The sequence below is a fragment of the Rhododendron vialii genome, chromosome 3a, assembly GCF_030253575.1.
Source record: "Rhododendron vialii isolate Sample 1 chromosome 3a, ASM3025357v1".
Taxonomy (NCBI): domain Eukaryota; kingdom Viridiplantae; phylum Streptophyta; class Magnoliopsida; order Ericales; family Ericaceae; genus Rhododendron; species Rhododendron vialii.
The window spans coordinates 7,277,058-7,293,775 of NC_080559.1; the positions used below are offsets into that span (position 1 = coordinate 7,277,058).

The 16,718-nt window shown below is 39.8% G+C and overlaps 1 protein-coding gene across 8 annotated transcripts in view; it reads left to right on the top strand.

Annotated features, from left to right (window-relative positions):
* Positions 1 to 823: 823 nt before the first annotated feature.
* Positions 824 to 16,718, top strand: part of LOC131318532 (D-lactate dehydrogenase [cytochrome], mitochondrial-like) — a 33,681-nt gene continuing 17,786 nt past the window's right edge. For all 8 annotated transcript variants that reach the window (XR_009197716.1, XR_009197714.1, XR_009197715.1 and 5 more), the window contains exons 1-7: positions 824 to 1,120; positions 2,427 to 2,529; positions 2,797 to 2,897; positions 6,384 to 6,432; positions 6,867 to 6,959; positions 9,164 to 9,278; positions 9,667 to 9,727. Coding sequence is in view for 1 of the 8 variants with exons in the window: in XM_058348372.1 (XP_058204355.1) it covers positions 882 to 1,120; positions 2,427 to 2,529; positions 2,797 to 2,897; positions 6,384 to 6,432; positions 6,867 to 6,959; positions 9,164 to 9,278; positions 9,667 to 9,727 (761 nt within the window). In the remaining 7 variants the exon portion in view is untranslated. The remainder of the gene's footprint in view (positions 1,121 to 2,426; positions 2,530 to 2,796; positions 2,898 to 6,383; positions 6,433 to 6,866; positions 6,960 to 9,163; positions 9,279 to 9,666; positions 9,728 to 16,718) is intronic.

Sequence of the window (16,718 nt, forward strand, 5' to 3'; positions counted from 1 at the left end):
AACATAGCCTTACAAATTTTCCTATTATCTCATATGTTCCAAACAAAACCTTAAAATGAGATGGGAAAATGTACAGTATTGTGCTTAATTTCTTTTTTTCTTTTCTATTTTTCTTTCACTTTCTTTTCAAACCAACCAAGAAGAGGTAATTTTTGAATACCGAGTATTTTTTTTTTCTTTTCCACATGTTCCAAACAAGCCTTAAAAGGCTTGTAGTGACGTAAACATGATGGTAAACATAAAAACATAGCGGAGAAAATTTCTTTTATATCTCTTCGATTTTGTCTAAAAATTCATTTTGGTCTTTCACCTTTCAATTTCGGCATAAAACTACTTCGACTTTCCAATAGGAATATATATATATATATATATATATATATATATATATATACACGAAAAATAAGGTGTTTTGATCAAACACCTTATATACATCGGATGCCGTTAATTTCCATAATGGCCCCTTCGTTTTTTTTTAATAGAATTTTTGGACGGTTTGGATCTGTTGTTCGGTGGTCGGAGACGGCCCAGCGCCGCCGTCGGTCCCTATAGCAGGACTCAAAGAAAACGAATTCCTTCTAAAGAATGACATTGAAAAAAGTTGAAAAATCAAAAAATTTTTATACTGAAATTAAAAAGCGAAGGACCAAAATAAATTTTTGTTAAAAAACGAAGGGATATAAACGAAAATTTTCCAATGGGATGATAAAGAAAGAGGTAAACATAACGGTAATATTTGGGAGTGATTTTTCCATTCTGTTCTATGAAAGTGACATTAACATTAAGGAGGAGGAGAAGTGAGTGACAAAATCAATACCTACTTCCTCCTCAAAGTAGGACTGAAATTACTTCTCTCTCTCTCTCCTCGGTCCTCAAAGCTCGGCATGGCGTTTTCGTCCTGGTTCTCCCGTTTACGTTTTTCCTCAAAACCCTTTTACGGCAACCTACGCCATTCACTTCTCAACAGAAACACGACACAAACTTCACAAACTAGAGAAACACCCATCTTTTCATGGGGATCCTCTTTGCTGCTTCCATTAGCCCTAGCAGTCTCCGCTGGATCACTTTCCCACCACACCCACACCAACCCTTCACTCTGCGACGCCTCCGATGTCGATCCTCGGTAGTTGATTCTCCTACGTTGGTCTTATCTATTCTGGTTTTTAATGGATTGGCTTCATAGTTTGAATTATCTGTCTTTCTTTATGCTTATCTTGTTTTTTTTTTTTAATCTTTTGAGATTCTGTTACGTTTGGAACTTTTAGTTGCTGTTTCGATATATTTCAAAGGGGAGGACTTGACATTGTTATTCGACGAGAACAAGTTAAATCCAGATTTGATAGTTCACATTGACGTTTCGATATTGAGTTTGAGAGCCCCATCGTGGTGGATTGGCAAATTAGGAGAGCACGTAAAAGATCATCTTTTATCCCAATTTTAGGTTGTTTTAACTTTTAAGTAATAATGCGTACTGCTCGTGTATATAATGGTTTGGCAACTTAGAGCATCTCCACTCCTTACTCAATTTTTTACCCAAAGTTGAGTAAAAATTTGGGTAAAAACTTGATTTGGTAAGAAGCAATTCAATGGGCAAATGCAAATCTAGGCATAAATTTGAGTAAATGTTTCATTAATGGCATAGTTGTAAATTTGAGGGGGAGAAAATAGCCTTCAAAATTTGAGTAAGGATTTGGTTCAAACCAAATTTGGGGAGAAACTCAAATTTGTATGAGTTTGAGTAAGGAGTGGAGTGGTGTTTTGGGTGATTTTTACTCAAATTTGAGTAAGGAGTGGAGATGCTTAGAAGAAAAGAAAACTAGAAAAGTGAAAAGAACCTAATACCCATTAAACACCCTGATTAAATCCTCAATTCTTTCCCACTGGATGATAAATCATAACCATACCAAACATAGCCTTAAGTTCCAATCAATTGGAGTCGGTTGCATGAATCCATTTTGCCATTGAGCTCGGTTTAGGGCATTGTGTTTTGTGATATATTCGAAAAAATCTAGATCCTTGCAAACTACCACCTCTTTTGTCAATATTGGTCTACCTCTCCCCTTAGTGGTGTTAACCTCTACCTTAACCATATCACTCCTCCTAACTACCCATCAGTCCATCTAAGATAAAGATGTCCAAATCGCTGTAATCTATTTTGTATTATCTTATCTTATCTTATGTCGGTGCTACCGCCACCCTTCCATGAATGTTATCGTTTCTATTTCTATCTCATGAAGTCTTACCACACATCCATTAGTTGAGCATAAAGTTTCTCCATTTGAAATACACATCTATTCAAACAGGGCCTTAGGGTTTTCTTTGAAATAAAAATCATGGTGTCAACTTCCAAATACTTCATTATTTCGTTGTGGAACTGGTTATTGGATAAGTGGAAGAGAATATACTGATTGGGTTTTTTTTTTTGCCAGGGGTTTGAGCTTCGGGGGCAAAGGAAGCAAAGATTACTTGGTGAAGGGTTCTCACAAGGATATCCCACAAGAGCTTGTTAATGAGTTGAAGGCTATTTGCCAAGTATCGTATCAATTACCTTTTCGTTATAAGTCTGAAATAAGTCATGAGAATGTTTTCGTTGTCTTTCTCATGCTATTGCCATATGTTCTTGAAATATGTTCAATTTCATATTGTTTAATATTTATTGTTAACAAAAATTTAATTTTCTTTGTTATTAAGTTTGAAATGTAAAGTTGAAACATGTACTTGAGCAGTTGCTTATTCTTCTGTAGGGAATGGATGGTATCATTATCCAGGATATTAAGACTTACATGTAAAATTATGCAGGATGATATGACTATGGATTTCGATGGGAGGTACTTTCATGGAAAACCACCGAACAGCTTCCATAAAGCAGTGAATATCCCTGACGTAGTAGTTTTTCCAAGGTAAGACTGGATTTTATCCTTGGAAACTATTGCATTATTGCCTTTGCAATTTGGCATTTATCTTTTTTCTTTTTCTTTTGTGGAGGTAGTTTTTTATTTTTATCAACCTATTACTCTCTTCAGTTACATCAAGCAAGTATTAAAGAGAAATTTGTGGTTTCTGTTAGGAACTAGAGTCCTCCTTTTGTTGTTTTGTGAATCTCTTGGACAAGCACTTGTCACATTTTACAAGTCCATTTATGTGTTTTGTTTTCAACCCCTTCATGGACTTACTTTTCAAGCAAGCATAACGGCTCCAGAAATGATCCAGATCAGCCACAGGGAGCTTTAGACCATAGTTGGGTGAGCATCCGCCCGAGTGGACTTCAGCCACAGGGAGCTTTAGACCATAGTTGGGTGAGCATCCGCCCGAGTGGACTTCAGAGGATTGGTGGATATCGGAGTCCTAAGCACGGATGTTGTGAAGTCCACTCAAGCTAACTTGAGCCTGCTCAAATGGAACCCATCGTACCCGCACAAGTGAATTGCAATGCACTTCTTTGGAGGCCTTCAAGAAGAGCACCTATTTAAAGGCGCCATCTTCAGTTTTCCAACCCACTCTGCATTTTTTAGGTGCTTCTCAGTGCGAAACAATTACATGCTCATGTGGAGAGAGGCTAGAGAGTGTTTTCTTAATTCCTTGAAGAACAAGAGAGAATATGGCGATCATTGGTCATGAATTGAAGATCCTTGAGACTGGTTTCAGTTTTCAACATCTATGGCTTGGTCCTTTGGTGGATTTGATGGTGTGGCATTCAAACATGGGTTTTGGGCTATGTGGATTCGTCGGTGGTATATATGATTCTCTTCTAAAGGATTGATTTTTATGGTGCTTGAATTTCTGGAAGAGGTCCTGTGTCTTTTCACCTGTTGAAGTTTTTTCACATACTAAAGGGCCCGCGTCTCTCTCTTAGTTGTGGTGTTGATTAGGATTTAGCTTGCTTTCAACTGGGATGGATCAAGTGAAATATAGTTGGATTTTACTTCTTCTAGCTTTGATTAGTTACTAGCAGTTCTTTGATCCTTGATTCCCTGGGCCATTGTAACTTGGAATCTGCTCTCATTAGATGCCTTAGATTTGCTTTAGGTATTTGATTTGTAAGGAGAGGGTTGGTTCTCTGGTGGCAGACTCTTGGAGAGGTAAACCCGAGGTGAGAGCTTTCAGAGGGTATTGAGCAGTGATGGCTGTTGGCGGTGGTTTCGGAAACTCTTCTTGGGTCGTCACCGTACGTCTTCCTCCTCTACCTAGTGACCTGCAAAACAAATCGTGAGGCTGTGGCCAACCAAACGACCCTCCGACGCTCAAGTTAGTGAGTGGAGAAGGAAGGGGAAAGTATTGTAGCTAGGAACAACGTACCTTGCTTTTGGGTTATCCCTTGGTCTTTATAGGCAATGCGTACTTGCCCCCCAAGTAAATCGTGCACGGCATGCACCTGTGACGTCATGCGTGCCTGCTTCGGTTAGTGACGTCACAAATGACATCGTCGGAAGCAACCATGTGCTACATATGCCTAGAAGGTCCAAGAACCTTCTAGAAGCCTTTTGGTACATTCCAGAACCTTCCAGAAGCGACTGCGGGATTTAACTCCATGGGTCTGGCTTACGGCTGGCCCATAACCGTTCACCCATGTTCGGCACCAAGGGTGCGGGTCATGGTTCCCTGGATTGGGTCCAAACGGAACGTGTGGGCATTGGGCTCGGCCCAATACGTTCATTTAACTATTCGGATTCAGCCCATAAGGGCATTCGGGTAAGGCCCACTACAATGGCCTTTGACATTTCTCTTGGATAGCTTTCCAGTTTGCCCTAGTTTTTGTCCGAGCAATGGTCGTAGCGCGTGTTTTCAATTGTAAGTTCCTCTTTATTTATGTATTTCAAGGAATTTTGGTCCAGAGCTCTATAGAAAGAGTAGTGGGGATTTCCATGTGCGTGTTGTTTTGGTGGCCCAAGATGAGGGGGCCTCTCCTTGTGGGGAGACGATACAAAATAACATTAGGGTTATGTCCTTCTACAATTGGATCCTAGAGCCAAAAGTTAATTCGTGCCAAATGACACTGATTATTGCCTATAGGCCAGGTGTTGATTGCTATATCTTGGTGGGATCAGCTTTCCGTAGCTGGACTTTTGGGTTACTTATGCAACACAGTTCTTGAAGGACATGAATGGTTCATTGCTAGACACTCTTCAAGCAGGTCACTGCCGAATAGTATTCCTACTACAGAAGACTGTTGACATTGGGTGTGCTGATACGGTCCGAAGATCAGAATGTTCTGAACGTTCTAACACTTGTATTTTTGTGTTCTTGAGTTAGAAATAGTATAGGAAAATGTGGGATTGGATCGATTGATTGGTTTCCATTTTGATGATCCTTTTAGGGTGTAGATCTTTTATTTGGATTAGGATATGATTGAATGTACCCTTTCTTATCTTCCATCTTGATAGTACCATAGATACAATGTACTAGCCTATGCAAAGTAAAGTTGAAGTTACAAATGTATTAATATCAATACTGAGAGTTTCTTCATTCCTCGAAGACTCAAGGAAACCCTTATCAATGTTTGGGCAGAAACACATAAAGACGTATGTTTCCTTCCCCTTCTCATTCTGCATTGGGGAGCACTTTGCGATTATTGTATGTTTTGTTCAGGAGGACTAATTTTATATTGTATCCAGTTAAGGTTGGATTCTTGTTTTTTGTGCTCCTTTGTGGTTTACCGTTTAGGTTTTCCTCGTAATCTATATATCATCCTAGAGGCATCTGATTGCCATCTTTTCCCATGGACACAACACAATTCGCTGGTGAACTACATTTCGTGTTTTTTCTATTGATGTTTCCATGTAGTATTTCTCCGTCAACTGCACTTGACTGTTATGATGTACATTGTACCAGAGCTAATGGTTTAGTCTTGCAGTGTTGGAGTTGAGAATAAAAGTATTGGATTTTGCGATGGTGGTGAAAAGATAGTTTGTTCGTATTGTGGCAAAGAAATTATCAAAAAGATTGTGGTTTTCGAGGTTTCTAAAAATGTTGTTTTATGAAAAGTTTTCAAGATTGTGGAAAGATGATACTCTTTTTCAATTCAAGTGGTGATTTCACATTTGCTGGAGAGGATGATTTAATGGATTTTTTGGAACTTGACCCTATTATGGCTTGAGATTTTCTGTTTGTGATGCACTTTCCTAGTTTTGTTAAAGTACTGATTCATAAGCTTTAACTTTCGATTCTTGTGATTTTCCTACAAATCAACTAACTTAGACTAATATGTGTTGTTCTTGGTGATAATTTGCGTATGGTCAAAAATTGAAGAGACATAAGACAAAGCTGTCTATTATGAGAGATTGTTCTTTTGAGTTCTTACCTTTATTTTTGTTGTTGTCAATGCTGTAGTATATCGAGCAGTATAAGTTCTAGCTTTCTCTACCTTAAGTGGTAGTTTGTTCATGCAGGTCTGAAGACGAAGTGTCCAAGATAGTCAAATGTTGTAACAAGTATAAGGTCCGAGCTCCTCTATTCTGTCCTATGGTTTTGTATCTTTTTCAGTCAATGTGTTTTTCCATTTGGATTGGATAACTCCTCTTTTGGACATTGAGTTTTGGGCTCTGGGTTGTCTCTGTGTTTCCATCCATCGGGTCTGATATATTACCAATGGAATAAGTAGATAACCAAAACTCCCAATCTTATTTATTATTGACTTGTTTTAGAAGTCAGTCAGTGACTCAGTAAGAATGGATTGACCACTGCTGGTTCAAGGACTGCTAGTTCAAGGGAAACTAGACTTAAATGAATAGCCATCGCTGTTAAGAACAATCGAGATTCTTTTTGCCAGCTTAAGCAAGTTCTAGTATGGCTTATTTGTTTGGAGTTTCTCTTTGTTTTTATAATCTCTCTCTCTCTGTCTCTCTTTGTGTCTGGTTTAATTTGATGATCAGGTCCCTATTGTACCATATGGTGGAGCTACATCACTTGAGGGTCATACTTTATCACCTCAAGGAGGCGTTTGCATTGACATGACTTTGATGAAAGTATGAGCATTTTTCAAGCATTTCTAAAGACCCTTCATTAATAATGTGCCTTTTTTATATTAACCGTCAACTTTGATGTCTTGGTGCTTTCTTCTGTAGTTGGATATCAATGTAAGGATTTCATGTGTTTGGTGTCATAACTGGGGGTACTTTGGATCCCTTTCGTTTTGGGATTTTGGATTTGGATTTGTAGGTAATGAGTGTAGAGATAAATAGAGTAATGATTGGAAATAGGGGTAATGATTGGAGAGAGATAAAGAGAAAAATGAGATTAATAATTGAAGAGAAATAGAATGATTAGAATCCAAAATCCAAAACCCCAAAATGAACGGGGTCTTGAATACTTGTCTTAGGTCTAGCTTGGTCATGTTTTAGTATGACCTTTGAGACCCAATTGTACATTCTGGCTTAACTACTAGGGCTTACGCCTAATTCACTCTCTCTCCCCCTCTCTCCCTAACTTTGGGTTGGTGCAGTTGCCTAGAATATTTAATTATCAGGACACTATTCTTTTCTCCATGCTGTTTCTTATTTTTGTGTGCAAGACTTTGAAGTTATGTTTCCTTCTGGGAAATTGCGTTTTTGTGGAAAGAGGGGCATTTAATTACATAGACATGGTTGAAGTTTTGGAATTATAAAGTCATGGTAAGAGGTGAAGTAATTGCAAAGACACGGAATCCCTAACATACGAAAACCAATATACCCTTCAAAGGGAAATGATGTTGTCCCACTTTATTTCCCCAAAATCCAATCCAAGAAAAAATGGCATTAAGGTGGAAGTCACTCATTAAAGGGAGATAGTAGATTTGAGTCCAATTAAGTGCAAGTAGTTGGTGAAAAAGAGCTTCTTAATTAGACAAGGGGAGCTAGTGCAATTCAGTTACGGAGCCAGCCGTTAGCTCTCAGATTCAGAAAAGGTATTAAGGTGCAAGTCGCTCATTAAAAGGAATTTAGGCCCCATTCTCAAATTTTTGGTCTGGTATTTTTTTTTCTTGTGTTTTTTACGTTCGTAATCTTTTGTTTAGCCTTTTCTTCTAATTTTTGGTAGTAATCATTCGTCTCGACGAAAGGAATTAGAAAAACATAAAAATGTGAACCGATGTCGAAAAAAGTTTATATAAGACAGCACTAAAGATAAAAAATACCAGTTGTTTGGTTTTTTTCGTCTTTAGTGAATTTTTTTTTCCTGACTTTTGGTTAGAATTTTTTACTTTCAGACTCTTCTCTTCGAGAAGAATGATTAATGCAAAAAAAATTTAACGTGAATCCAACAAAAATTCAAAAAAAGCGAACAAAAATATGGAAAAAAAGTACCAAAAATTTAGGGAGACAAGACGAATTAGTGCAGTTCATTTTGTTTAAAATAGCGTGATCAATTCATCAATTCTTGGTCCTTGCAATTTAGGGACGAAAAGTTTAGTTAATAAATTAAGCCCTTGTCAATATCTGATTAATCTAAATTTTTACAAAGACTCTTAAAAAATTGTTTTAACCTAAGTGAACTGCTTGGATCATTTATGCGGGACCCCGAGATGGGTCTCACACACTATCTTACACTATTTACGATTTGTTTGTGAGTAAAGGTATGTTAGATAGTATACTTAGTAGGTTGATTTATTAGTGGTTAATTAATGTTAATTTTGCCACCCTTGCATTGAAATCCTGGTTCCACCACTACAAGTCATTGGCTTCCAAAGGCATAAAAGGGTGACACAATCCAATGCTGAGCATGCAGGAATTGCATTGGGGAGCAAGTCACTCATTATAGGGAGTTCCTAAGTTTGACAAGAGGAGCTAGAGCATTACACTCCTGTTACCAGTTAGTTACAGTTGTCACACTAGGTAAAATTGTATAACCAAATTACCATTTCATTTTTGCAATTATTTCACCTCTTGCCATGACAGGAGTGATTCTCAACCTTCATGCCATGTCTATGTAATTAAATGTCCCACTTTCTACTGAAACGTAATCTCCCCTTTCCTTTTGATATCCATGAACAGACTTAATGTGTTTCAATGACTTGGAGAACTATGTGAGTCAGCCAAGTAGGATGGTAGCATAGCCAGTTGTGGAATTGTATGATCATAAATGTCTAAGCTTCATTGAGTGGATCAGTATTGTCAACAAAGTATTATTGCCGTTGGCTTTGCATTACTTGCTTTTATCCTTCCTTACTTTTGTTGCATTTGTATTGAGATTGTAGGGAGTGAAATCATTACATGTTGAGGATATGGATGTGGTTGTTGAGGCTGGGATTGGGTGGATTGAGCTCAATGAGTACCTGGAGCCTTATGGTCTATTTTTCCCTCTTGATCCTGGTTAGTTTTTAATATTTTTTCTGTTTAAAGGTTTTTGTGCTCATGGTTGATATATAATCCCACAACAGGATGTGGAACATGAAAGCAATAGGATTATCCGAACTTATATGTTATTTCATAGAGACCATAAAGTTAGACCGCTTCAAGACTTAGATATCTTTGGTGTAAAGAAACATAAACCAAGAAAAGAAAGATATTTGAAAATGTGCTTTGCATCTAGTAGAAGTAGGAAAAATAAATCCTTTTGTTGAGAAGTCTTGCTGCTTGCACAAGCTTGTTATTTGTAATTTTGGACATTTGAAGTTGGTTTTGGTACGCTCAATGCACCAACTGCTTCTTTTTGTCAAATTATTTTTTCAATGATAGAAGATATAAATCTGGCTTGCAGGGCCAGGAGCAACCATTGGGGGTATGTGTGCTACACGTTGTTCTGGTTCTTTAGCTGTGAGGTTGGTGATCTATTTTGTGACTCACTATTAAAGGTCTTTTCTGGTACATTTTCATTCACATCATTGGCAGTGATTATGCTGCCCAAAGAACAAAAAGATTGTTTCTTTAGCAGTTTACCACGCAATATGTTTTTGTTTATTTATCAAGAACTTTTACAAACCTATCATTTGTGTCCTCTTTATACAAATTTGTTATGGAACTCATCATAGCATTGTTTACATGGCTTCCCAACAGAAACACAAAGGCAAAACATGTGGAAACAAACAAACATAGAGATTGACTTCACTTTATTAAAAAAACTAATGCTTTAGGTGTTGTCTCATTGGTAAGGCAACAAAAAGAAAAAGCGAATATCTTAGACCAGATGACCTTTTCATCAGTCCAATTTTTTCTGTCCTCTCGGCTGTTGTAGCCACCGATATCCCACTCTTATCCTCCCTCATTCCACCTCTTCATTTCTCCTCTCCTTTTCCAATCTCATCTCCCTTTGCCTCTCTCTTCCTCCTTCCTCATCACCCTCATCTTAGTGCCACCCACCTTGCTGGCTCGCAATCGACTGTCAGAAGCTCAGCAGCTGGAGCAATTCTGTTGGAGCTTCAGTTCTAACGTCTGTTTTCTATTATAATTACCCTTGCAAATATTTGTATTAGATGTGTTTTGCGCTGTTTGTTCATATGTTCTATGTAGTTTTATGAAATATGTTGACACAAAATTTTTAGGAGGTCAAATTGTATGTAGAAATGGACCCATACTTTGAAGTCTGCACACAAGCTAAAGTTTTTGTTTCTTGGGATAACTTAGATATGTGTACTTTTAATTTTTGACAGCAGCCAAAAACATGACTTCATTTTGACTTCTAATGATTTGGGGAATGTGCAAATGTAAAAAAAATGGTTGAGGGAGGGTGTTGTGTTATGTCTAACTTTAGGGGCTTATTGTATCTTCCACATTACATGTGGGGGGGGGGGGGGGGGGGGGGGTGTGGGTGGTTCAGTGTAAGTTTTCAATTTAGTTATTTATTTATTTTTTATTTATGACTAGGTGTCCAGCCCAATGGATCGACTGATTCGGGGTGCTAATCCCACTGTACACTAGCGGGGGCCCTATTTAAGCCAAGGCAAAGCCCCATGTGGACTGGCCCGACACATGAACTAAAAACATGAGAGTGGGGAGTGGACCGGAACCCCTGGTTGCCATGTGACTACCACGGCGCCAACCACTGGGGATTATCTACCCAATTTAGTTAGCTAGAGTTGACTTTAGAGTATATTATTTGCAGTAATATATTATGCTTATGGCCTGGACATTTTGTGGCCACATGAGCCTAGAATGGAGGATTGCCGTATAAGCCTAATCAAGTTTTAAACTGGGGTTGTATAGGGGTGACAAATTTGCAGCAGAAACCATGGAAATTTTTCTTCATCTAGATTTACTCTTGTTCCATATTTTATTCCTTCTTTGTTCTCATATTTTTGTCGGTCGACATTGGTTATCTGTAGATGGTTGTAATGGATGCTTCTGTGAATATATATTCTGTATCTAGAATATATATTCTGTATCTTCTTGTAATATGCTATTTTAGGACATGTATCGTAATCAAATCATAGCATAATCATAGGGTAATCATATCGTAATCATATCATAGCGTAATCATAGGGTAATCATATCGTAATCATAGGGTAATCATATCGTAATCAAATCTTGTAATCTTCCTTTCTTAGGCATAGCTTTACTCTATTTAAAGATGTACTCACCTCACTGTAATTCATTCAGAAATAATATCAGTATTTTCCGTCTCTGTTTCTCTGTTTTCTATCATGGTATCAAAGCCGATTCCGAAACCCTAACCTGTTTTCCAATCAGTCTTCTATCCTCAAATCTCTTTCCCTCTGTCAGCTACTATCGTTCCCTATCTCTCTGTTTTTCAGCAACTCAAATCACAAGAAATACCCACAGCAGCCGACACCCATCCCTCCCCAACCGCCGGTGACCTACCCACACTCCGACAACCTCCAGCAGCACTTGCAGGCACTGCAGTAGCTCCGGCAACCTCTATTACAACTCCGACGAACCAGTCTAAGGCAGATTGGTACTCTGGTATTCTGTTTTCTTTTTTGACTGCGTTTCTCTGTTAGCATCATGTCTAGCGATAAAAATCAGGCTATTAGTGTTCGTTTGACCGGTAACAACTACTCCTATTGGGCTCATGTGATGAAAAATTTTGTTGTTGGTAAAGAAATGTGGGGATATGTAGACGGTTCTACGCTACCTCCTTCTGATCCAAAAGACCCAGGGTATGCCAATGCCTTAGGAAAATGGAACACAGGGAATGCACAGATTTTGACTTGGTTTCACAACTCCGTAGAACCAAGTATTGGCATGAATTTTTCGAAATATAACACAGCAAAGAAAGTTTGGGATTATCTACAAGCTCTGTATCTTGAATCAAATTTTGCTAAATGATATGAGCTTGAAATGTCCATCCGAAACACCACCCAAAACAATAAATCGATTCAAGAATTTTATAACGAAATGACTACTTATTGGGATCAGTTAGCTCTCATGGAACCTTCAGATTTGCAGCTACTTGATAGTTATGTCAGATTTCGTGAGGAACTACGACTTGTTCAGTTTCTCATGGCCCTTCGGCCTCAGTTTGAGCCTCTTCGTGGGGCTATCTTGCATCGGTCTCCATTGCCCTCAGTAGATGGTGCTGTTCATGAGCTTATCGCTGAGGAAACACGGTTCAAAGTGGCTAATCTTGCACCTCCCTCACAGTCTGTCTTTGCTGCTCCATTTGCTCCATCTGGCCAATATCCGACACATCACTCGCCCACTCCAGCATCTCATCCTGTCCAATTTGCGGCCAAGCCAAGGCCTCAAATTCCTGAAGATGAGTGTAACTATTGCCATCAGAAGGGTCATTGGAAGCATCAATGCCCTAACCGTCCCAAGCCAAAGGGACGAAATGTTACTCAGTCAACTGGTCCTCATGCCCCGCATCAGTCTCGGGCACCACAACAGCATTCTCGCCCTCCTGCAGCCTTGGCAGCACCGGCCTCCAGTAGTGCACTTCCAGAGTTTGATTATGAGCAATTTCAACAGTTTCAGGCTTACATGGAAGCCATTCGAGGGGGTTCCCCCCAAGCTTCTGCCATGACTACCACTCACTCAGGTTTGCGTGGTTCTCCCACCTCAGGTATCCAACCCACCACTTGGATCTTTGATTCTGGCTCTTCTCATCATATGACTCCTGATATGTCTCTTCTTAGTAATTGTGTGCCACCTGCTTTTCCTATTAGTATTGCCACAGCCAATGGTTCTCCCATGCATGTTGCTTCTATTGGCTCCATTCTATCTTCTACTGCACCTTCACTATCTATTCCTAATGTCTTTTATGTTCCTCAGTTGTCTTTGAGCCTACTTTCAATCAGCCAATTATCCGACTCTGGTTTTGATGTTGTTTTCTCTTCCTCTGGTTGTGTTGTGCAGGATCGGGATTCCAAGAAGGAGATTGGGGCAGGCCGTAGAGTTGGTGATCTCTATCTTTTGGAGCACTTGCATCTCCCAATAAAACCTTTTTCCACTGCTGCGTCATCTTTTTGTTTAGATCATAAGTCATCTCCATTTTATCTTTGGCATTCTAGATTAGGACATCTGTCTAGTGAACGTTTAAAACTTTTAGTTAAGTCAGGTCATTTGGGTCATATTTCAGTCAGTAATATTTCAGAATGCAGTGGTTGTAAGTTTGCAAAAATGTCAGCTTTACCTTTTAATAAAAGTACCTCTATTTCTACTTCGCCTTTTCAGCTTGTTCACACTGATTTATGGGGCCCTTCTCCGGTTGCTACTAAAGGTGGTTTTGTCTATTATGTCTCTTTTGTGGATGATTTTAGTCGGTATACTTGGGTTTACTTAATGACACACAAATCTGAGTTCTTTACGATTTATAAGAATTTCCATGCCATGGTTCAAAATCAGTTTTCTACATCGGTTAAAATTCTTCGGTCTGACTTGGGTGGGGAATATTCACTTTCAGAGTTTCATAAATTCCTAGATTCGCTTGGGACTATCCACCAATCGTCTTGCACTGACACTCCTGCCCAAAATGGTAGAGCTGAAAGAAAACATCGTCACCTTCTTAATACTGCTCGGTCTCTACTCCTATCTTCCTCCGTCCCGTCCTGTTACTGGGGAGAAGCTGTTCTCACTGCAGCCTATCTCCTGAATCGGATGCCCACCCCTCTTCTTTCTGGTAGCTCTCCTTATGAGCGGTTTTATGGTCAGGTTCCTAATTACTCTCTTCTTCGAGTGTTTGGTTCTGTTGGGGATTCGAACGTCCAAACCCACAAGCAAACGCACACAATCGAAGAACAAATCAAGAACAGAAAACAATATAAAGTAAGAAAAGAACAAGACACAGAGATTACGTGGTTCCGACTTAAGCTGATTGCTTAATCGTACGTCCACGGGGTGCTGGGGTGTTTCACTATGATGAAAATATGTCAGAGTTACAAAAAAGAGGCAGCCCTAGCTTTGCTTTTATATGTGCAAACAAGCTAATACTAGAAAACCCTAAAAAACGCTAAAACCTGCGTTGGGCGGGACCCAAAACCTTCCGGGTCATTTTTACTGCGACTCTAAAATTGTCTTCACATCTCAACAATCTCCCACTTGAAGACATGATTAGACATCCAGCCAATCATCAACTATCATTAACACCACCAGCACCCAGCCTCCCACTCAAGCTTGGAGACCCACAGAAGCTGAACAAGACTTCAGCTTCTCCACAGTAACCACCTTCGTAAACATGTCTGCCGGATTATCCCTTGTGTGAATCTTCTCCAAAGTGAACTGCCCATCCTCCAATAAAGAGCGAATAAAGTGATACTTTATGTCAATATGCTTGGTCCTCGAATGAAAAGCTGCGTTCTTTGCCAGATGTATTGCACTCTGACTATCGCTAAACAATTTGCAATTGTCCTGTTCCTTACCCAACTCTTTCATGAAGCTCCTTAGCCATACCATCTCCTTGCATGCCTCCGTGGCTGCAACATACTCCGCCTCTGTTGTGGAAATAGTCACTATTTTCTGTAGCCGCGAGACCCAATCAACTGCTGCACTCCCCAGTGTAAAAACATACCCAGTAGTGCTCTTCCTGCTGTCAATGTCCCCTGCTAAATCCGAATCCACATATCCTTGCAAACAAATATCAGAACCTCCAAAACACAAAGCCAAATCAGAAGTACCTCTCAGATACCGCAAAATCCACTTGACTGCCTCCCAATGCTCCTTGCCTGGATTTGCCATAAACCTGCTGACAACTCCCACTGCTTGAGCAATGTCTGGCCTTGTGCTAACCATAGCATACATCAAGCTGCCTACCGCCGAGGCATATGGAACTTTGGCCATGTAGTTCTTTTCTTCATCAGTTACTGCCCCTTTTTCCCTTGAAAGCTTGAAGTGACTTGCCAACGGTGTGCTAACGGGCTTAGCACCTTCCATGTTGAACCTTTTGAGCACCTTTTCAACATATTCCTCCTGTGACAACTTCAACTTTCGGTTCACCCTGTCCCTACTGATTCGCATCCCAAGGATTTTCTTTGCAGAACCCAAATCCTTCATTGCAAACTCCCTGGACAGCTGTGCCTTGAGATTAGCAATCTCATCCATGCTTGAACCTGCAACAAGCATATCATCTACATACAACAAAAGTATGAGATACGATTTACCAAGCTTCTTAAAATAACAACAGTGATCCCCATGACATCTACTGAACCCCGTATTTGTCATAAAGGTATCAAACCTTTTATACCACTGCCTAGGCGCCTGCTTCAACCCATACAGACTCCTTCGAAGCTTACATACCTGATCCTCTTTCCCATTGACAACAAAACCCTCTGGCTGATGCATATAAATATCCTCCTCCAAATCCCCATGAAGGAAAGCAGTTTTAACATCTAACTGCTCTAAGTGCAAATTCTCAACAGCCACAATATTAAGGACACATCTGATAGTACAAATCTTTACCACAGGAGAAAAGATTTCGGTGTAGTCAATACCTGGTTTCTGCTCAAAACCCTTTACTACCAACCTCGCCTTGTACCGTTTGCTCCCATCAGATTCTTCCTTAAGCCTGTATACCCATTTGTTGTGCAAAGTTCTCTTCCCCTTGGGCAACTGAACCAAGTCCCAAGTCTGGTTTGATGAGAGAGAATCCATCTCATCATCCATTGCTCGCTCCCACTCTCCCCTGGTCTCCACCTGCAATGCTTCCTTAAAACATTCTGGTTCACCACTATCAGTTAACAACAAATAGTGTAAAGCAGGAGAATAACGCATTGGTGGTTTAACGGTACGTGTAGACCTCCTGAGTGGAGGAGTCTGTGGATCTGTCTGTGGAGTAGGTTGTATATTAATATCCTGAGACTGTAAGACATTACTGTCAGGGATCCCCTCAAACTCTACAAAGTCTGAATTTTCTTTAGCCTCATCGGGTTGATTCTGTCTATTTCTATACAAAACAGACTCATTAAATACCACATCCATACTCCTGCGTGTTTTCCGATTTTCAAAATCATATAGCCTATACCCATAGCTATCAGTACCATAGCCTATGAACACGCACTTTCGAGACTTAGCATCAAGTTTACCCCTATCACTCGATTCAATATGCATATAGGCCATGCAACCAAATACTCGTAAATGAGATAAATTTACCTCTTTACCTGACCAAGTCTCCTCCGGCAATCCATTGTTCAAAGGAACTGAAGGTCCCCTGTTGATCAAATACGCCGCTGTATTTACTGCGTCAGCCCAGAATTGCTTAGGTAACCCAGCATGTAACCTCATGCTCCTTGCGCGCTCTAGGATCGTCCTATTCATGCGCTCAGCAACTCCATTCTGCCTTGGCTTCTTTGGGATCGTTTTCAACCTTCGAATCCCATTTGCAGCACAGTAAGCCTCAAACTCACCATCACAATACTCGCC